We start from the raw sequence: 23,642 nt of genomic DNA, 5'->3' as shown, positions 1-23,642 counted from the left end.
GTGTGTGTGTGTGTGTGTGTGTGTGTGTGTGTGTGTGTGTGTGTGTGACCGGCATAACACTCACTACGGGTTGTGTAGAGAGCAACTAGTGCGTCCGTGGCAGAACACGAGGTATGCTCCGATGAGCGTGCAGGCCGCGAGACAAAATGAAAACTTCATCAACCAATGTGAAAGGACTGGCGTGGGTGGTGTTGCAGGACTGCGGGAGAAAGCTGCTTGTATGACCACTCGTCTAACGTATAAATAGGTATTTGTATGAGTTACAAAATCGTATACGCGCGTGGTCGGAGATTTATCGAGATTCCTGTAGCATCGGACGACCGCTAAACGAACCTCGGATACTTCAACCTGAACATTGTTCACAAAACATTGTCCATCCATCCGTGTACCCTTTAATATATACAATTGCTTTAAGTATTTATATATTTATGCGTGTGTGCGAGGGTACGTATCTTACCGATCTAAATGACTGTTTCGATTTATCATCCGGCATTTTACACTCTACTTACTTAAATCCTTCAGCATCGAAATACTACCTTGTTTTCCCGGAAAACTTCAATATCCAAAAACTCATGTACAGTACATAAACGTACGATATTTATTACGTCTGCTGACTTCCGTACTCTGCGTTGGTTATTGCGATGCGCAGCTGTGTATCCGTCTTCGCGAATATATTGAACGTTCGACACTAATGTGCGTGTCCTTGTATGTACATACGAATACCTTCTGTTTGTAAATTAAAATTTTCTAAATTAGTCGGCAGAAAATCGTTAAGTGTATGTTTTTTATATCCTTCGTCCATATCATGCAGCACAGCCAGCCATGCAACATGGAAACATGTCGAAATTAAAATACTTATTGACTCATATTTCTACATTTTATAAGTAGAACCTTTTCAAGATTTCTTTGAATTTTTTTTATACATGCATTTTAAAAAAATATTGAATTCATTAATATCTATGGTCAATACGCTTTCATTGATAAATAATGTCGCTAAATAACTAAAACAATAATAAACCAGTACACATATCTATTACATAAGGCATTTCCTATCAAACTATTATTACATTAACGTATAATTTAAATTGTTGTCATGTCTTGAATATAGACCAATTTTTGTTTACCTTTTATATGATTGTTATGAGTTTATAGCCTTACTATAAATAATGCATTTCTCATATATAATTTAATAATGCCATCGTTTAATTTTAAAAATGCGTTAAAATAATTTCTGTTTCTAACATGCTACGCTTCCTCAATGTAAATCCTTCAAATAAGTTGCACTAAATTGGTCTTGGACAACCACGTTGTCATGTACAAACTCAGTGATATATGTGTTTCAATAGTTTATGTATGTGATTCTTATTGACTGCTGTTATTTGATTGCATCGCAAATGTATTTTCACTTCGATTTCAAACCCAAGCTCTTAGTTATAGTTAATGTTTATTTAAGGCTCTAGTAATCAATTTTTGACTCCTAACTATTGGTTATGATCTTTTGCCTTGTTTTCGTACTCTTACATATAAGTATGTTCTCAAAAATAAATATTTATTTATCTTATTTGAAGAATATATGTTTGATATTTTAAGTATACTATATATTTAATATATACACTTACAACTGTGAACTAATTAATTCGAAAATTTATAAATGTACAAATTAATTACCATTAGTTATTTTTTGTATTAATATATGATATGAATAATAATAATTTCAATACATTATTATCTTTATAATTATGAATAAATAAATACGTTTAATAATATACCCATACATTTTTCCTATGTCAATTTTAATTTAATTTGAATATCCCAAAATATATTGACATTATTCAATTTTACGGTGTGAATTATTTTGTTTATTTATAGAACTATTTTTTTTTTTTTTTTTTTGTACAAATAAATGCATTTTTACAATGTATGTTTTATAAATTTGCTCACATAGATAATATAGATAATATATTTACAATAAATATGTATTTAGTCTTACAAAGTTGTAATCTAATAAAATATACACCTCTAAATTAATGTTTAAATTCAAAATTACAAGTGAGTGTAATAATAAATATATTTTTTAAAAAGTACGTGTTAAGTATAAATTATATTTTGTGGATCTATTGTGTTTCACATTATAAATCAAACGTGTCTCGGCGATTGTTTTAAAGGACTTTAGACCAAAATTTATTGTTTTTGTATATCCTACTTGCTAGTTGTGCAATATATACGAGTACGTTCCGTATTTTTAAAACTATAAGTTCTGGGTTTTAAACGTTTTGTTATATTAATGTGAAGTAATAGTAGGAGCAAAAAAGATTTATTATATATTATTCCTATAGTTTGTTCTCCTATTCAATACAAATAGTTTTAATTTTAAATATTATTAATGTGAGTTCGGCTTAGTTTTTAGTAATACCAAATCGGTAACTTTATGGATACTTTAATCAAAAAATATAAGCTTCCTACAATATTTTTTTTAATTTGAAAATACATGTTTCTTTTTATTTATTTTGCATGTATTATAATTATATACATGATTTATATTTTATTGATGATGCATTGTTTGTTTATTTAATTAAAAAAACAAGGTACAAAGATATTATGTTTTATTATTTTTTATAACATTTTTTCATAATATTATCTTAATAAGGTAATTGATAATTTTGTAATTTGTTCACTATTCTTTACTTTTATTGTACTTTACTCGATAAACTTTATAAAATGATAATCAATAATAGTTCTTGTAATACAAAAATATTTTTCTTAGTGGATATTTTTTTTAAATTCAACAATAATTTACTTTATAGATTTAAATATTTTTACTCTGTATTTATATGTTGTTATATGTCAATTAACAGATCAACAGCACTTTTAATTCTTTAAACAATGAAAAATGTTTGTTTTTTCTATTTAATTATAATAATTAATAACAAAATAGTTTATATTCATATAAAAAAAAAATCGATAATTTCAGCAGTATTATATCAGTAATGTAGCATTATTATAGCAGTATTATACCCTAGAGCTATAAAAAAATATAAGGTATTATCATAAATAGATTCGATGATTTCGTTACCTTCAGCTACATATAGTTTTTATAATTGTATGAAGTGTATATATAACTGCGAATTAAACGATGTAATTGATGACTTCCCTTGTGTGTTTACAGCCAAAACACTCCACAAAGCTTTTGAACGTTTTGAGACAGATGCCACAAAGGAATGGCCCCGATGTCTTCTTTAGTTTCCCGGGAAAAAAAGGATCGGTAAGCATCTGTGTATTACAATTGTATTCGACGCGCTCTCAACTATTTTTAACTAATACGTTTTGTTGCTCAGGCTATTGTTTTGCCTCCGCTAGCGAAATGGCCTTATGAGAATGGTTTTACGTTTTGTACGTGGTTCCGTCTAGATCCCATCAACTCGGTGAACATCGAACGTGAAAAGCCATATTTATACTGGTAATGATTAAATGTTCAGGCGATTATTTCCTCTCTAAACGAATGTAAAATTGTATGGTTATTATTATTTCTATTATAATTTTATTGAATTTTCAGTTTCAAAACGAGTAAAGGTGTAGGGTATTCCGCCCATTTTGTGGGAAACTGTCTGGTGTTGACCTCGATGAAGATTAAAGGCAAAGGGTTTCAACACTGTGTGAAATATGAATTTCAACCCCGAAAGGTACTTTTCCCCTCCTGCCTTCGAACTCATTGGTTGGAATATAATATTGAAACCGTTAATCTGTTGTAGTGGTACATGATAGCAATAGTATACATTTATAACCGGTGGACTAAAAGCGAAATCAAGTGCGTTGTCAACGGTCAACTAGCGTCGAGTACAGAAATGGCTTGGTTCGTTTCTGCCAACGAAGTAATTATAATTTCTATTTATTTAAAACTGTTTTTTTTTTCGACCTTTATATGAGTACATGCAATATGGGTTTTGTATGGCATTTTATGATTTCATGCATATGTGTATTATACTTTTCATTCTACAGCCTTTCGATAAATGCTATATTGGGGCGACGCCAGAACTGGACGAAGACCGCGTGTTTTGTGGTCAAATGTCGGCCATTTATTTGTTTAGCGAAGCTTTAACAACTCACCAAATATGTGCCATACATAGATTGGGTCCAGGATATAAAGTAAGTAATTTATCCACGTTAGAATATCTTTAGTTTAAATTTAATGCACTTAAAATTATGTATTATTATATCCATCCAATAGCAATTTTTAACAAAAAGATTTAAACGTGAAACATCATTTATGTTAATTAATGTACTTGAAATCGAAATCCTGTATGTCTTTAGTTGAAATAATGACTTTGTTCAACCATTAATTTTTAAATTATTAATTATTATTAATCATTATTGTTCATTTAAATGTTTTTTTTTTTTTTAGTGTCAATTTCGTTTTGACAATGAATGTCATTTAAGTCTACCAGAGAATCATAAAAGGGTGAGTGATTTTAAGAGTTTGAGCCAAACCCAGAATTCAGATTTTTCTCGCATGTCCCAGCACGCTGTTGATAGTTCTGTAAGACTTTTGTTTCGTTCGTTTTTTTATCTTGCACTTTGTATTAATTATTTTTGTTTGTTTTTAGCTTCAGTCAATAATATAAGTCCAATACACGATAAATATAATATTTTTTAATATGAAAAAACTGAAAACTATTGATTATTTCGTAATTTAGTATGAACGGTTTTTAAAAGTAGGTTTTCGTTTACACATGATTCAGCGTTTAATTTTTAAAATCTAGAAAATATAAATTGTATCTTACTGTGATTTTCTAGGTATTTTTCGTCTTATTTAAATTCAGGATCGTTATTACTTTGCTTTGTGTGATATTTTGGGTTGACATTTTGCCGTTTTTCCTTTTTTTTTTTTTTTTGTACACTCAATTTTGTTCCGTTTCGACCAATCTAATGTAATATTTATTGGAAAATATTATATTTTTAGGTGATCTGAGCACTCTTGAGAAATGTATACCCTTAAGTCATGGAACATCAAAGGCGAATTACTTATTGTATTTTTATATTCATATATGTGTATATTCAGTAAATTCGATAATCTAATTTCATTGGCCCATGGGATAAGCTTAAGATTGAAAATTATTACTGTAAATTGGTGAATATGCACGTGTATTACATAAATAAATAAAATATATTCATAATATTTTATAAATCGTAAATTACAAATTCTCGTAAATTCATATTATTCTAATATGTACTGTATTGAAAAAAAAAGTATAATTACTGAACTACTTCAATATACACTGTCGGGAGATGACTTTTATTCAATTGAGTGAAAATATTTTTTCTCAATGCAACTTATATCATAATCCTTACCCATTTAACGATTATAATAAATTGCCTTTCAATACAAGTATTTTTAATTCAGTAATTAATTATTTTAATTTAAGGTGTGTTTAAATCGATTAAGCATAAGTTTACATTGAATTTATTGGTATTATAAAGACATCATAGGGTCTCATATATGCAGGCGTAAGATGTTTAAACTTATGATTTGCCAATTTGTTTGGTTGGAAATTACTCGCCGTTTATTTAGTATTTTCTAAATACTTATGGTTTCTACTGTAATCAAACAAACGTATACGTAGGTACAGTGAGAAGTAAGATTTATCATAAGGACCTAAGTAGATTATAACTTATAATTTTTTTTATTTATTCTTTGGTTTAAATTATACTCTGTAATTTGTGCATTTTTTTTTAATTGCATTAACATTTTAAATAATGACTTTAGGTCTTAGCCTTTGGTATGATTCATTGTAGTTAATTTGCATAAATTACGTGTTTGAGTACGAAGCTATACTGTAAACGTTAATTTTTGATAATTTGATTTATATTCAAAAATGTATTGTTTACAATAATATTTTAGAGAAATGTTTGATTTTAAATTATTGGTGAGTATGGGACTATTTAGTAACGTATTAATTTCACTAAAATTTGATAATGTATTTCGTACTTGTATTATATGTGTATTCTTGTTAAATTTATTTTTATTTTAGGTTTTATATGATGGTAAATTATCTAATGCCATAGTGTTCATGTATAATCCTGTTGCCACTGATGGTCAGTTATGTTTACAATCAACTCCTAAAGGAAATGCATCGTATTTTGTACACACTCCACATGCACTCATGTTACAGGTAATATCCTACTACTATTACTGATATGTACTAAATTGTAATTGGTTAAAATCATATCAGCTATATAGGGGTTGCCTGTCATCAGGTATAATAACAAAAAAAAAAAAAAAATGATTCGTTATTTTTACAATTATATATGTTTTTAACAGGATGTGAAGGCTGTTATCACGCACTCCATACACAGTACCCTAAATTCTGTTGGTGGAATACAGGTGCTATTTCCATTATTTGCTCAACTTGATTTGTCCGCAGAGCCTATGGATAAAAAAGACGCTTCTATATGGTATGTAAATACACTCGTATTTTATTTTCTAAATGTTTGTTATAAAATTCGTATTGACACACTGGATTTGATAAATCGAATCTTAGATTTAGCTGAATGAAATAAATTAAAACTTATTTTTTTTCTATTGTATTATTAAAATAAACTGTTTTTGATTTTTTTTTTTTTTTTATCTCACTGCTTTTTAATGGAATTATTTATTTTTAATAATATTTTTCTTTGGTTGAAAGTATCATTTTAATTAAAAGAGTTTTTGATATAATTTTACTCTCAGAAAATAATATATTTTTTGTTATATTTTGGTAAAACTTACCAAATTTAAGTAAAATGAGAAAGGTTTAACTTATAACATTTGAACGTTACGTCATGTACTTCATACGCTGGTTTTTTTCTAGTTGGAAATTATTGGGTTTCATTTGTGATATGGTTGAAACATCTCAGACCGTACAGCAGCATATGATCCAAAATCGAGGATTTCTAGTCATCAGCTATATGCTACAAAGATCATCTAGAGACCATTTGACGCTGGAAGTGTTAGGTTCATTTCTTCGGCTAACCAAACATCTGGTCACTTGTCTCACTCCCAACAATGAGTTGCTATTAAAACAGGTGAATTATACTACGCCATTATATTACATCATATGAACTGATAAAACGTATGTAATGCAAGAAATTAATTTACATTGGAATTTGTGTTTGAATTTCATCAGATCCTAGATCACATACTTTTCAATCCTGGCCTTTGGATATACACGCCGACCCATGTACAAACCAGGCTATATACGTATCTAGCGACTGAGTTTCTCTCAGATACCCAAATCTACTCGAACGTACGGAGAGTGTCTACCGTGCTACAAACCGTACACACGCTTAAATATTACTACTGGGTAGTGAATCCGAGGAATAAGAGCGGCATTGTACCAAAAGGACTCGGTAAACATGAACAAAACGACTTATTTAATTTGTTTTAAGCATTTACGCTTTGAAGAGTACACACGTATTGTATTCACCCTTACGTAATGTTCTTATTTTTTTTTCCAGACGGTCCTAGACCAGCTCAGAAAGACATATTGATCATTCGTGGTTACATTTTACTGTTCCTCAAGCAGTTAATGATGCTAGGAGTAGGTTTAAAAGAAGACGAACTCCAGAGTATTATTAATTACCTGACGACTGGTGAGTGCAAACACGTTTTATCCCAATTAATATATGATTAATATAGCCCATTTATGTGATTGTTGTACATGCGTGCTTATAGTTTGCGAAGATGAAAATCTGCACGATGTACTTCAAACACTAATGTCACTCATGTCTGAACAACCAGCATCTATGATACCGGCTTTTGACGTGAAACACGGTGTGCGGTGTGTGTTCAAATTGGTTGCATCCGAAAGCCAATTAATTAGACTTCAAGCATTAAAGCTCTTAGGATTCTTCTTGAGCCGCAGTACACACAAGTAACTAAATTAAAATAAATCGGAAGTGTCTGAATGTGAATCTTATATTGCCGTATATAGTCAATGTGTACAGGACTAAATAACGGTACAATTTACTTGCAGGCAATAAAATAATTCTATTTTAAATTTTATAGAAATTATAAAATTTTATATTAAATAAAATAAAATACTTAAATAAACGTATAAAAATAAAGTGTAAACTTTATTTACATTTCATAAACAAAATCGAATATATATATATATATACTATTTAATTTATATGATACATTTTAGATTAAAATATATAATAACTATGATTCATTTATAATTTTAGAAGAAAATACGACGTAATGAGTCCTTATAATTTATACACTTTGCTGTCGGAGCGATTAATGTTGCATGAAGAAACTATTACACTACCAACTTACAATGTTCTCTACGAGGTTAGTATATAAAAACAATAAGTATATTCTAATTATCACTAATATATGAAGTTCTTAACGATTTTTTTTTAAACATGTTTACATGTAAAAACAACTATTACTTTCTCGTACAATGTTATTCATTTTAGCCAAATAAATGTTTATCAATTAGACCATTTTAATTAACTTTATTATTTTAGTAAAATGTTATATATTATTCATAAACTTGTAATTTCTTGAACTTTTTTTACCGTTTTATTTTTAATTAAATTGTATCGAAAATGTAAATAGTTTATCAATATACTGGCTCGTATTTTATATCTTATATTTACAAACTGATGGAAATTCGATTGAGTTTAATGAAATGTGTGCTCATTTTTTATTCAACAGGCAATTCAAATCATTATTTTACTTGGAAATTATTAGTCAATTGCATTTTTACTTTATACATATATAGTTTAAAAAAACTTGCAACCATTAATAAAATAAAAAATAAATAAAAATATAGTAAAATTGTGTCTTCTACATGTGTATGATATAATAATACGTCATGTTAAAAAGAGTTTCTATTCGATAAATTCAATATGAAATAGCTCTGTTAATAAGTAGAAGTGCAAACTAAATTTTAATAAGATATGAGAATGAAATAGTTAAGTAAATGACATAAATTTGTTTTTATTACTCCAAAATCATAAGGTTTTTATTGCCCAGAATAAATCTCTATAATATATTCCCTAGTGAATCATTTTTGTCGTCTTGTCTTAGGATTATATGATATTGTATATGGAAAAAAAAACATGAAAAATATAATAAAACTGTTCGAGTCTCTGTCAGACCTAAGGGAATATTTTCATAGAATTGGTTATGGATCAATAAATTTTTTTTTTTTATTTTTCAAGTTCTTATAACGTGATCATTTGATGTTGAAATAATTATTCACAAATTCTGTGCGAGAAACAAGCTGTCGAATAATTGTTTTCAGCTTCACTACTTGGGTCAAATGTGCATTATAACATATTTTTTCGATTTTCATAAATCGGAAATTATCCATTTTTCACTGACTTTTTTTTTCCATTCAGCGAAGTCAAATTCTGTCAAGAAACAGATCAAACATAACTAAATATTTTAAAGTTTCTTTTAGTACTAGTACTTCTTCGTATTACACAAAGTGTTTAATTTTTTTTGTGTATTTTAAATAATTTTATTTATGATGAATAAAATACAATGTAATACGTAAATTATTTATCCTTTTATCTGTCAAATTTTTACAAATTTTTACAAATTACATTATACCAGTTCCGTGGTGACTAAATATTTTTAATGTCGAACTTTTATAATTCGTACATTTATTTTTTATTTTTGATTCTGACCTAACCTTTTTTATCCCATGCTATAGCCCCTCGTGAACATCAATTATTAATTAAATAAAATAATTTAAATTTGAAATAATTTGTGACAGTAATATTAATTTCCATGTTGTAATTCTTATTATATGTCAATTTTATTACTTATTACATATTTGATGATTTTATAAAGCTATTACATTTTTTATTGAATAATTTTTAATTTTTTATTATTTTAGAAAGATAATTGTGATAATATGTGTTTAATGTACCTAATCAACTAAACTTGAACATTTATTATTATAAAATAATTATCTAAGTAATTGCATTAATATTGCAATTTAATAAATATATTTCTTAAGTTTTGAATAAACTATTATTTGATAATAAATAATTTATTGTATTAATTATAAAATAATTAAATTTATTAAATATAACTCGTATTATAATATGATGCATATGATATAGATTATTATAATTTAAAAAAAAATATTTTCTTATATTTAACTAGCTGAATTACCCGTCGTTGCCGGGTTTAAGTATATAAATGTATGTAACCTGCCAAGATTAAATTTTGTTAAATCTGTTGAAATTTAAATTAATTAAGATTTTTGAAATAATATTTTATACATATTAATTTAGTTATTATCATAACCTATTCGATAAGTTATAGCTTACAACTACCTGAACCTCTCTACAGTTTGGTATTCTGTTGAATACATATAGCATCTCACTTCTCCGAATATTTTACCTTTTGTCAATAAGTTCATGGTCTTTTTGACTTTTAACCGAAACACTCTTGCAATTATATCATGTCGATCATATGATCTTTGACCGGGAAGTAAGAGCTCTTTTATCTCGTCCCAGCGAGGATTACACGTAAAAGTAATAAAAAGGTCAGGACGACCGTAATGTCTAACGTAGGTCATAGCATCTTGTGTTCTTTCGTGCATGTACCTTGGCCCACCAGTAAAAGTTGACGGGAGTATAACCATTTGGCCTAACTGATTAGCTTCTATGTCTCGTCGTCCAATCGCATCTTTTAAATGAATATAACTATCTGCACGCAATTTGGCTTGGTTGTTTTTGATGTAATTTAGTCTTTCAGTTTCAATTTTGGCGTATTCATCTACCAAATATTGACTGAAAAAAAGAACGATAATTAACTAAATAGTTGTCTTCCCCTTCTCTGACCATTATTCTATATGAGTAAAAACTTGATGCAGAGAGAGTTTTTTTAAGCGGTAACTTGGTTTTTGGATCGCGTTGTGATATATTGATTGCGTACCCATCATCCCCCCAACAAAACATTAAAGGATACTGCAGTGCGTCGTATGCTCGATGTATCTCACTGATACGGTGAAGTGAGTTACTTCGGTTTTCGAGGATGATGTCTCTTCGATCAAACTGCTGATCTACTAACACTAAAGCAACTTCATTTGCCGTTGGTGCATTATACCTGCCTCTATGTTCTTCTGGTGGTTTTTTATCTGCATGTATTACAACTTTAAATGACTCTGAAGGAGGTATTTTATCGATGGTAAATTGTAATGATCAATTATAAATTATGCGGTGGCATGCCTAGTAAATCCAATGAGTTTAAAAACTCTATTGGATAATTTACAACTTCAGTAGCATCGCAAACTGTATCTAGATTAGTATGACACCAAGTTTTCTGGTAACAAATTTTGTATCTTGAGATTCAATTCGTTGACCTCCACATTTTTTGCTACTAAAATTGCTCTTTCTGCCAGCCACTCATGATTTGTGTATTGTCTGTGTAAACTGGGACATATCTGGTCAATGAGAGCATCTTGCGAATAAATGATTGTGCAGAAATCGTTCGGTAATTTTATACATCCCGTTTCATCTGTAGTAACTTTCCCATCTCCAATATCTAACAATTGTTTTGAGAATCTTTTGCACACAGCTTTTTTTGGTTGAATCGAAATCGAAGTATCGAAATCGTTCGCTATCTATCTTTATATATATTTCGACCATGAATTGTTGACAAAGCTTATGCATCGTAAAATAACTTAGTCCTGATCGCGTCTAATCATCAACCTATATGCATAATAATTTTTTGAACTAACATTCTTATTTGTCTTGGCACCTGTTGCGGGATCTTTTTGTTTAATATTTATGCAATACCCGTCATTTACTACCAAAAATAAAATGAATAGTTTTTAAATAGTTTTTAATAGTTTTTTAATAATTTTTTAATAGTTTTATTTAATATAATTCATTTTCAATAGCGCAGTTATCGACCTGGTCAAAAAATATTAAACCGATTTCAACCCTTTAAATTCAAAATTTCGAAAAATCCTATCTTAGCGCACATCTACATCATAATAGCTATCTCTATGCCAAATTTCAGCCAGATCCGTCCAATGGTTTGAGCTGTGCGTTGATAGCAGTCAATCAGCTTACTGTTTTATATAAACAGATGAAGATGATAATTTTATATCCGAGAATAATATTAATGTTATATTATGTTTTGTGTTTTTTATTTTCTTTGTTTAGATATTAACTGAACGCATTAGCCAACAAATACTTTACACTAGACATCCGGAGCCCGATAGTAACTGCAGATTAGAAAACCCAAGTAAGTTTTTTTGGTTTTATTTATATGCTATTATTACTTTTAATCTTACGGACGCATGCAGTATCAGACCATATAGTTTTGCGCGCGGGGTAATTATTTTCCGTTCAAATAAATTCTTCTTTTTATATTATTTATTATTTTTTTTATTATATTTTGTATATTATTGAATTCAAATAATAAAATATTTCTTTTATTTATTAATATACAAATATGAATGAATTAAAAAAAAATTTTATTTTATTTTATCGATATATATATATATATATTAATACAGGATACGATATTTTCTACCTTAGGACCCGTAAAAAAATAGACCATGAATCGATTTCGGTACTTGCATTTTTTGCCATGTTAATTACACCTGATTTTTCAGTTACTTTATTGTAACTTGGATTTGTTGTTCTTTGATTTAATTTACAACGGTACTATTTTGTCCTAGATTTTTCATAAAAACACTCAACACACAGTGGCGTATATATAACTGTTGTATGTGGGGAGAGATTTTTTGCAAACAAATCATTATTTTTCTTTTATCATAATTTTCTTTTTTTATTTTTCTAACGCCCTCACACTTATAACATTATTTTATAACATTTATAAAAATTTCTAAGGGGGGAATTGACCCCTCCCTTGTACATGCCACTGTCACGTATACTTAGTGGCACTTCATGGTCGAATTCATGATAACCTTCAAAATAATTTGATACAATTAGTTAAATATCATTATAAATCTTATCGCCGATTGACTCCCCTTATTTTCAGTGTTTAGACTCTCTAATGTATAATTATTTTCATCAGATAAACATTCGTTAGTAGAACATAAACCACCTCATACATCATCATCACTTATATCATCTAGTAGGAATGCAATACGACGACATTTTAATTTATCCATATTTTCACTGTGTAGAAATCAAAGAATATTAAACAAAAATAAGCGCACATAGGGTAAATTTTTGCTGAACTATGAACAGAACCTCTTTAGTATACGATTACTCACGTACAGATGTAAATACATCCCGATTGTTTCGTTTTTGTGATTGTATGATAGTGACTATAAGATAGCATGACTTATATGAATGTAAAAAATCCAACAAATAACTTACAGCAAAGTGAAAACCGTCTAGGGTAAATAATTACCTCGTGTGTCTCACTAAAATGTCCGTGAAGTTAGCCCCCCCCCACTTTGTCCTATCGAATTCAAACATTCACCAATATTTTGAAACTAATTTGGAACTATTTGGAACCAACTTTTTATAATTTGGAACTTCACCCTTTTCTCGAAATAAGAGATTTTCGGCTGGGGGGGGCTAACTTCACGCAGCCCCCCCCACTTTATCTTATCGACTTTAAACCTTTACCAATATTTCGAAACTAATTTGGAACTATTTGGAACAAAGTTTTCAGAATTTGGAACTTCACCCTTTTCCCGGAATAAGAGTTTTTTCGATCAGAGGGGGTACAAATCCACGCAGCCCCTTCCACTACTCACTTTGTCCTATCGACTTCAAACATTAATCAACATTTTGAATCTTATTTGAAATTAATTAGAATCTAATTTTCCGAAACACCTATAGTTAATATAGGCTACAGATTTAAAAACAAATAGTAATAATAAATTAAAATTGTGAGATTTAAAATTAGTTAATGTTTAAAAAAGGAAAATTAGTTATCTAAAAGAAAACAAATCTAAAAATTGCAAAGTTGAAATTTCAAAATTATATTTCTTAGTACATACTTAAAATATTATTTTTAGAAATCTGTTTTTCATTTTGGTAAAAAAATTAATTTGCATTAATAGCATCTATAAATGTTATATAATACCATAGAACATTTTAAAATATATCTTTATGATTAGCAGACAATTTTTTTTTATCATAGAAATATAATATTTAAACTCCGGACCATATGTGCCCTTAATATATTGCTATGCTCATTGTAGGGAGATTTCGGGGTATCTAAAATTGACATTTTGAAACTAGGAAGCATAATTTTGCTATCCATGTAAATATTTACAACATATAAACAACTATTAGCAACTTAAAAAAGTTATATCCTTCACCCAGGCATTATCAATTCAATGAGGAAAATTTTTTGGTTCCTCGTAGCTTTATATGGCATTAAACTTTAACATTACTATTTTAAACTGTCAATATAATTAGAAATTTACGAAAACTGTATTAAAATTAACTAAATATCTATGAACGTATAAAATATAACAGTAAGTATACTTCAATAATTTCGAACACAAACTACATTGTATAAGATAAAATTAATATTAATCATAATTTTATTGGTTTTCCTTATCTTGTCATAAATTTGATGTTATTTTGAACACAATACATTCAGGCTATTATTATTGGACAAGTCTATAAAGTGTTATTTTTATGAATTTATATTTAAATGGTTCAAATATACATGGGTCAAATATACATGTAGTTTTATACGTATGATATATTTTCAATACCGAGTTATTTTTATAACTAACAATTTGCAAGACCATTCATTTGCAGAACGCTGGTATAGTAAGATAGACTTTTCACTAACTAATTTAAAGTGACTTATTTATTATTTAGAGTCTAAATTTTAGAGTAATATATCTCCAGTATTTTTACGAGTGGATAATAGACAGACTTGGGTTAAATACTTTTTAAAAGTATTTAGAATAAATACTCGAATATTAACAAAAAATTGTATTCCGGATTTGTATTCAAATATATTATATAAATTATATTCCAAATACATTATTTAGAATACTTCAAAAGTATTCCGAATACTTTTAAAATACTTCTAGTTTTCATACTATCAAAATAATAAATGTAAAGTTCCAAATTCTGAAAACTTGGTTCCAAATAGTTCCAAATTAGTTCCAAAATATTGGTAAAGGTTTGAAGTCAATAGGACAAAGTGGGGGGGCTGCGTGAAGTTGGCCCCCCAACCGAAAATCTCTTATTTTGAGAAAAGGGTAAAGTTCCAAATTATGAAAACTTGGTTTTAAATAGTTCCAAATTAGTTCAAAAATATTGATGAAGGTTTGAAGTCGATAGGACAAAGTGGGGGGGCCAACTTCACAGGCGTCTCACTAAAGGTTAATTAAGTAAACCGTTTTATTTTTATTACACAACTTGTACACTATCTTATGTTTATTTCAGTGATTCTTAAAGTAGTTGCTACTCTTATTCGCCAAGCCAAGCCATCGGAACAATTGTTAGAAGTAAAGAAATTATTTTTGTCTGATATGACAATACTTTGTAGCAATAATCGTGAAAATAGAAGGACCGTACTACAAATGTCTGTTTGGCAAGTAAGTTACCGAATTCCAAATTTAAATGTATCCTACTGTTTTTAATCAATAATAAATTTTATCAGGAATGGCTCATTGCAATGGCTTATATCCATCCAAGAACATGTGAAGAGCAAAAAGTATCTGACATGGTATATAATTTATTCACTATGCTACTCCATCATGCTATCAAACATGAATATGGTGGTTGGCGAGTCTGGGTTGATACTTTAGCAATTGTTCACTCAAAGGTAATTACTTTTTTTTTTTTTTAATATATTTTTATACCAGATTAATTAGAATAATTTTTTCTGTAATTAGGTTTCATTTGAAGAATTCAAACTTCAGTTTGCCTTAATGTACGAACACTATGAACGTCAGCGTAGTGACAACATAACAGATCCACGTCTACGTCAGCAGCGACCAATAAGTACTATATCTGGTTGGGAAAATCAACCTCCAGCACCTCCTATAAATCATTCTCCAACCGAAACACCTGTATGCTTAAACATAAATTTAACATGATAATTTAATTAATCTTAAATGTTTTTATTTTTATCAGGAATCTGTTATTAGCACACCTGTAAAAGATATTCAAGGCCTAATAAATGACGAAAAAAACTGTGAAGTGGATTTACCAAAAGTCAATACAATTACAATCATAGATAGTGAAACCAAAAATCAAGAACCGATTAATGAAAATGAAAATGTAAAAAAGGAGACACCTACGGTTAATGAAGAAGAAGATGAACTTGCGAAAACCCAGAATAATGAACAAGAAACATTAAGAGAAACTATAAATAATGACAGTAGTACTTCAATAGAAATTAAAAACAAAAATCAAGATGTATTAAAATCGGTTGAAAACAAACTTGAAAATAATTTGATAGAAAAACCAAATCACGATTCATATTCATCTGAAGAGATCAAAATTAAAGACATAGAATTAACTAATAAAATTGTAGTTAATAATGACTTGGAAGAAACTAAGGAAAATAATATAAGTGTAATAGATTCACCCAATAAAAATGAAAATTATGTTATAGACCAAATCAAAGAAATAAAAAATGATGACTTATCTACAACAATATCTGTTAAAAATGAGCATATAATAAATTTAAACTTATCTGAAGAAATTAAGATATTGGATGATGCTGTAAAAAAAAGTATTCACCTAGATGATTCAGCAACTGAAAAATATTTACAAATTAACGGTGAATTACCTTTTGTAAATGATGAAAATATTATACATCATTTCACTGAAACTATCAAAAATCATGTGTTACCTAATAGTGATGATATAGATACAAAAGATATTGAAATACAGAATAATTTAAATACTTTTTTGAGTGAAGACCTTAAAGTCAATGTTACAGAAAAAGTAAATGATGTCACAGTGCCATTAATAACTGATTCTAACATCAATGATGTCACAAAAGAAAAAAAAAATGAAAATATTGTTAATCAAGACAGTATTAGTAATAGCAGTGATAGTGAAACCATTGTTAATTCTGAATGTTTGCAATTTGAAATTGATGATGGTATAGAAAATAGTGATCAAACAACTGTTGCACAATCAATATCTGTGATAACGGTTCAGACCTGCGACACAGTCGACAGCGATTGTTCAGAGGCGTATTTAACACCTAACGAACTCAACGATACTCCAAAAAAAATGTTAGAGAAAATAAATTTGAAGTCTTCTGATCTTACTAGTAATGTTAATGATGAAGTTATGTCTCAATTAAATCCGTCCTTAGAAACTAACAATGAAGTGAAAATTCCGTCCATACATGCGTCAGAAACAATCATAGAATTAAAAACAAATGTTGATTATATTGATAAAGTAGAAACAAATATTAATAATGAACTTAATGAGTCTACTGCTAAAATAGAAGAAAATATTAATTTAATAGAAGAAAATGATAAAGTAAATGAAATTACTGATAAAATAAAGGAACATATTGATGTAGCAGTAGAAAATGTTGAGAATAAAGAAAACAATAAATTGATTGAAAACTCTAATGAGATTGAAGTTGAGTATAAAAAAGATTTAAATATTGTTCTTCAGCCTCATAAGGAGCATAATAAAGATATTAAAGAAGGTATGTTTTACAATATAAATATGAGTGTGTAAAAAGAATTTGAAGTACATAATTCAATTTTTGCTCAACATAAAGTTTACTTTACTCATACTGAAATATGATCATTATATTTATTTATAATTATCATAATAAAGTAATGTAAATTATCAGTTTATAAGATTTAACTTTTTTTATCTATTAATATTACTATGTATATATTACGGTCCAAGTGGATAAATCAGTCATTGTAATACAGTACCCAAAAACATTGTATATAATATCTAAAATATTTGGGTAAAGTAAATAATACATATTGAATTCCAATATAGACTAGTAATTTTAATACAATACCTAGTTATTATATACGATGCTAAAACATGTGTAGGCAATGTGAATATTTTAGTAATTTTGTAGTGTTATCTTTAAAATGTATATTTTGCACTATGTCCTATGGGTTACAATACATTTATCACTAGTAATAAGTAATAGTATTGGTAGATAATCATGAATTTTTGGGCATTTTCAGCATACAATGTATGGCTATTTTTTGTCCATCAATAATGAACAATTCATATCGCAATTATTATTATCTTGGGATTTTATACAGCCATTTACTCATATCATAACCGACAGTACACATACTATTGTTTACGTATACTGTGTTATAATTGTGTTGTACTTGTACGTATTATTTTCCAAATGCAAAATACATTTGTTAATCGTTTAAATAATATTTTAGATGCTAAAAAACCTAACAGTACATATTTAAGTAAACTTAAATGTTATGTATTTATATTATATTTAATATAAAAAAAATCTGAAATAAGGAGATGCTAATGTAAAGCTGCTGGAATTGTATGCAACTCTAAATGTCATATTGGTAATACTTGTAAAAATAAATAGCTTTAATATTCATTAAAAATTAATATAAATAAAATATTCTCTATTTTTTTTACTAATCAAATCTATTAAAAACATATTAAATAAAATGATATATGTCAATAATATATGTATTTTGTTTACTTGGTACTTTCGGTACTGGTCGTTAAATGCAATGTCTGATTCATATGAATAATTATCTACATGGTTTGAATAATTAGGACATTATAAACTTTATCTGTTCAGTGATAACAATAACCTTTTATCTACTTGGACCGTAAAATATATATATATATATATATATATATATATATATATATATATATATAATTATATATTATCTATTACTAGTAATTTGAGCTATTTAAAATCTCATAAGAAAATTGCATGTGGTGTTATGTACTTCTTTTTCTAATTTTTTTTATTTTGGATTTTTAAATTTTGAATTACCTTTAATAATTGTTTATTTTAAAATTTTAGGAAAAGCGATTAAATCTGTTGCATCAACTGATAGTGTTACAGATAGTAATATAGAAACCAAGAGCTCAGAAACATCAGGTATTAACTTATTTAATATGAATTTATTTTTATAATTTTAATCCTAGCTATTAATCAAATTTTCTAATTTTTTTTAGTGAATAGTGTCGAAGAAAAAAATAATGAGAAGACTGATAAAAAACCAATTCCTTCCAATGCAGAAACGAGACCTATGTTCAATCCTGGCCCATCAAGACCGCCCTTTAGAATACCTGAATTCAAATGGTCTTACATTCATCAACGTTTACTATCAGATGTCCTCTATTCACTTGAATCAAACATTCAAGTTTGGAGAGGGTACATTACTTTATTTTTTAAAAATTTTACATGAATAATAATTTTATGGTATTTTGATTGAAGGCATTCGACAAAATCAGTTTTGGATTTTGTTAATGGATCTGAAAATGCAATATTTGTGGTTAATACTGTACATTTAATATCACAATTATCAGATAACTTAATTATAGCTTGCGGTGGACTATTACCATTACTTGCATCTGCTACATCGCCTAATGTAAGCTTTACATTTCCATACTACATTACATTGTACACAAAATAATTATATAATATTTCAGAGCGAATTAGATATTATGGAACCTACTCAAGGTATGACTGTTGAAGTTGCAGCATCTCTACTTCAACGATTAGTCAATATGGCTGATGTGTTAGTGTTTGCTAGTTCACTGAACTTTTCTGAGTTAGAAACAGAAAAGAATATGTCTAGTGGTGGAATACTACGACAATGCTTACGATTAGTTTGCACAAATGCTGTGCGTAATTGCTTAGAATGTAAAGAACGCAGTCGTCTGTTGGTGTTACCATCACAACCAAATAATCCAAAACAGTTACATTTACAATCACTTATTCGTGCTGGTCAATCATCACCTAAGGTAAATATTTTTATTTTTTTATGACTCAATTACATTTCAAGGTATTAATTATCTAGAGTTTAATTGATGGCTCTACAAATCCAATACGTGATCCAGAAAAACTATTACAAGAAATGGATATCAATCGTTTACGTGCAGTTATTTATAGAGATGTGGTAATTATTAAAAATGTTAATAAAATTAAATTCATTGAAACATGTGTAAATATATATATATATATTTTTTTTCTTCAGGAGGAAACCAAACAAGCACAATTTCTATCATTGGCTATTGTTTATTTTGTATCTGTGCTAATGGTATCCAAATATAGAGACATACTAGAACCACCAACAACATCATTACAAATACATGGAAATACTACTGCAAATAATAACCAAGCACGATCGGAGAGTCCCCCAAGTAATATATTTCATAAATAACCATTTATATAATATTTATTTTACTTTGTTACCTTTCACACACCATTTATAATAGTTTAGTGGCACTTAAATTTTGTGTCCCATTGTTTTGAACTTGAATTTTAATTGAATTCTTATTGTGCCCAGATTGTCATGGTACAAGACCGTTGTTTCCTCAATGGTCCCATCATGTCTATCCCCAATTCCTACCTCCATCTCATTCGATAGATCCACAAATGCCCCGTAACTTCGGCCACCGCAACATTATGTCACATTACGCTGCGCCCTCGTTAGGACAACAAGGTCAGATTATGTTCTACCGAATGTTTTTTTTTTCCTTGTCCAATTTTTGATTTGGTCTTAGATAGCACTGTGTTATGCTTGTAAATTAAAAAAGAAAAAAAAAAAAGAAAAAAGAACCATGCTCAATTTTATTTATTTTTAATGTAGCTAGTATTTATCCTTCATTCATTAATTTAATTGCCTCACTACCATGCAAATTAGTCTCTATTAATACTCAACATTTATTATTTATTTGATATTGTTTTCTAAACTAAATATTTAAAAAAAACAGTTTTTATTATAAAGCAAAAGTATAGTCAAAACATTATAATGAGTATTTATACTATTAACATTAAACTGAAAAGTGCTAAATACAATATTATATTTTATTAAAATTATTAAAATAATTTATGTATATATCAAACAGTCATATTATTTTAAGCAAAATTACTCTTTTGTTTGATATACATATAAAATGTATTCCTACTTAAGTTGACTTTTGATGCATTTCTCGTGTAGAATTATATATAGTTAACAACTTAGTGTGCTCAAATTGTATAAAATAATTTGAATACTTTAGTTATGGATGCTAAGAGATCAATCAATAATTTTTAATTGTTTTCATTCTATGCAATATGTAAAACAATTATTATGTTGCATTTTTTATAATACTACTAGAGTTGTGTTTAAAATGCATGGAAACAATTTACGTTTTATCAGTAGGGTAGTATGCGTGTTTAATTTTCAAAATTTCCAATTAATTAAAAAGTTCAGTTCATTTAGTTTGTTTAATTGGCATTAGAAATAGATGGCATGTCAATAACATTAAGAGTGTATATAAACGTTGTATTATGAAAACCATTAAAATTTGTTTCAGCAGACGAGGAAGACTATAACACCATGATGACATCAATGGAAAATTTAAACCACACTTCACAAGTGACAAGTACCCCATGCAACAAGGTAAATTGGTACATTTATTTTTATTTTTCATTTATTTCAGTTAACAATGGTGTTTCTAGTGCTCTACCTTAGTACTCATCCTGTGAACACTTATTTATTTAATATATATCAATATTATAAATTTAAATATATTTAATACATGTGTTATAGAAAGTAATGTTAAGTAATAAATCAAATGTGATTGTCATTTAATTTTTAAATTCTATGATTGTTTTGGTTTTCATAAAATCTTAATATAATTTTTTTTATTTGTGTTAACACTTATAAGAATATTTAATTAAATTTGTAATGTTTTCTGGAAATTCCACATTTTAGTTTAATATTTAAAAAACACATATGCTTATTTGTTTTTTATTTTTTGTTATAATGGTTTTTTTTTTATGTGTCTTTATATTATATTCATCAAAAATGTGGAATATTGTTCTATTGTGTTGTTTTATGTTAATTTATATAGCAACTGCTCAGAGTACCATCAGTAACATCGTTCAACAATTATAACTTATGCTATCGCCGTAGAGTTCTAAGTAACAAAAATATTAAGGCTCCAAAAAAGGTACTGGCTTTGAACGCCAACCAAATAACACATTGTTTTTCAACACGAAAGTTAGGTTTTAAAATGCACACCTGCTACTATTGAAAAATGATGTATTAAATATTTATTATATCACTATTTATAAACACTATGTATATTTTAGTTTATTTAGTGCACTTATGCTTAATGTTTAATTTCTATAATTTGTAAAACAGTTTCTTTTTAGAAAATAACTAATTTTTACTATATTTATAATAATAATTTTAATGCTTGTTTAGAGTATATGTTCTGAAGAATTAGCATCCACTAGTTCAGCAGCATGTAGTGATGTTGAAAGTAATGATACTGACGTTAAAGCAAGTACTATAACTTCTACACATAATGATGAAGCTTGGACTGATGTAAATCTCAATGACGACTCACAATCCAATAATGAGGAAGATGGGAGAATCCATAGAGGTTAATAGACTAACTTTTTACATATTTATATTTACCATTTAATAATTATTATTATAAATATTACATATTAATATAGTAATACCATTAACAAAAACTTTATTTTTATTTTTTAGCATTATATACATACCATTTAGGCCCTATGCTGCCAATACTAAATTCTTCCACTCCTCTCTATTATATGCATGATTTATATCCCCATACCAGTCTGGTCTCATCTCCTGCAGGTCTCTTTTAACTATATCTAACCACTGTCACTTCGGTATATCACGCAGTCTTTTTCTGTTCAAATTGTTCACAAGTACCGTCTTGACAGTACTATTACTATTCAATAGTACTATTGTCGGCTCTCCAGACATGACCTATCCATTCTAGTCTTGCACCTTTAACAAATTGTACTATACTTCCTTTACCATTTAATTGGTGTACCTGTTCATTTGATCTTCTCTCCCATACTTGAGTACCAGGGTTAAAGACGGGACTATATATTTTCCTTAACACCTTTCTTTCAAAGATATTTAGCCTATTTTTATCTCCTGCTGTTGCAGCTCAGGTACAACATGCATATGACACAGCTGGTCTGAGATACATAGTGTATAGTTGCTCAGTTTTTCTGTACAATAATTTTGACTTAAACAGATGTGCTATAGCAAAATAACATCCATTTCCATCTTTTAGACGGAGTTTAATTTCATTATGCATACAGTTTATATTATTTAAGTTGACACCAAGGTATTTAAAATCTTGTAATTGTTGTAAGAATATCCCATTAACTTCCAAATCTGATTCATCTTCAGTATCTCGTACTTTCCTAGTCATGAACATATATTTGGTTTTTTTCCTGATTTATCGACAGCCCCGTATGTTTGCATATTTCCATTAAGTTTGACATACTGTTTATGATATCCTGCTTCTTATCGCCCAAAGTTATTATATTGTCAGCATAGGCTAGTAGTAGAGTAGTATTTTCAGGAACGTCCAAACACAGGAATGCACCTTATGCATTCTGCGCATGCGCGTAATTTATTCACCACTATCATAATGTTAGGTTGTTATCAATATATTATATCAAATCACTATAA

The 23,642-nt window shown here is 28.1% G+C and overlaps 1 protein-coding gene across 5 annotated transcripts in view; it reads left to right on the top strand.

Annotated features, from left to right (window-relative positions):
• LOC112685831 (neurobeachin) overlaps nucleotides 1–23,642 on the top strand; it is a 214,300-nt gene that overhangs the window by 106,621 nt on the left and 84,037 nt on the right. For 2 of the 5 annotated variants that reach the window (XM_025557852.1, XM_025557856.1), the window contains exons 5-31: nucleotides 3,167–3,262; nucleotides 3,336–3,457; nucleotides 3,554–3,680; nucleotides 3,750–3,869; nucleotides 3,997–4,143; nucleotides 4,400–4,534; nucleotides 6,027–6,167; nucleotides 6,317–6,450; nucleotides 6,846–7,059; nucleotides 7,161–7,383; nucleotides 7,492–7,626; nucleotides 7,709–7,907; nucleotides 8,221–8,329; nucleotides 12,175–12,256; nucleotides 15,409–15,560; nucleotides 15,626–15,790; nucleotides 15,861–16,037; nucleotides 16,102–17,644; nucleotides 18,983–19,060; nucleotides 19,138–19,336; nucleotides 19,400–19,553; nucleotides 19,615–19,929; nucleotides 19,986–20,084; nucleotides 20,163–20,328; nucleotides 20,475–20,630; nucleotides 21,490–21,572; nucleotides 22,383–22,563. In XM_025557852.1, coding sequence (XP_025413637.1) covers nucleotides 3,167–3,262; nucleotides 3,336–3,457; nucleotides 3,554–3,680; nucleotides 3,750–3,869; nucleotides 3,997–4,143; nucleotides 4,400–4,534; nucleotides 6,027–6,167; nucleotides 6,317–6,450; nucleotides 6,846–7,059; nucleotides 7,161–7,383; nucleotides 7,492–7,626; nucleotides 7,709–7,907; nucleotides 8,221–8,329; nucleotides 12,175–12,256; nucleotides 15,409–15,560; nucleotides 15,626–15,790; nucleotides 15,861–16,037; nucleotides 16,102–17,644; nucleotides 18,983–19,060; nucleotides 19,138–19,336; nucleotides 19,400–19,553; nucleotides 19,615–19,929; nucleotides 19,986–20,084; nucleotides 20,163–20,328; nucleotides 20,475–20,630; nucleotides 21,490–21,572; nucleotides 22,383–22,563 — 5,452 coding nt within the window. Of the gene's footprint in view, nucleotides 1–3,166; nucleotides 3,263–3,335; nucleotides 3,458–3,553; nucleotides 3,681–3,749; nucleotides 3,870–3,996; nucleotides 4,144–4,399; nucleotides 4,535–6,026; nucleotides 6,168–6,316; nucleotides 6,451–6,845; nucleotides 7,060–7,160; nucleotides 7,384–7,491; nucleotides 7,627–7,708; nucleotides 7,908–8,220; nucleotides 8,330–12,174; nucleotides 12,257–15,408; nucleotides 15,561–15,625; nucleotides 15,791–15,860; nucleotides 16,038–16,101; nucleotides 17,645–18,982; nucleotides 19,061–19,137; nucleotides 19,337–19,399; nucleotides 19,554–19,614; nucleotides 19,930–19,985; nucleotides 20,085–20,162; nucleotides 20,329–20,474; nucleotides 20,631–21,486; nucleotides 21,573–22,382; nucleotides 22,564–23,642 lie in introns of all 5 variants that reach the window. The other 3 variants (XM_025557853.1, XM_025557855.1, XM_025557854.1) reach the window with 3 other exon arrangements.

Source organism: Sipha flava, unplaced genomic scaffold (genome assembly GCF_003268045.1).
Source record: "Sipha flava isolate LNK unplaced genomic scaffold, YSA_version1 293_pilon_pilon, whole genome shotgun sequence".
In the NCBI taxonomy this organism is placed as follows: Eukaryota; Metazoa; Arthropoda; class Insecta; order Hemiptera; family Aphididae; genus Sipha; species Sipha flava.
Note: the sequence above shows the minus strand (reverse complement) of the source record. Positions and strands in the feature narration are given on the sequence as shown.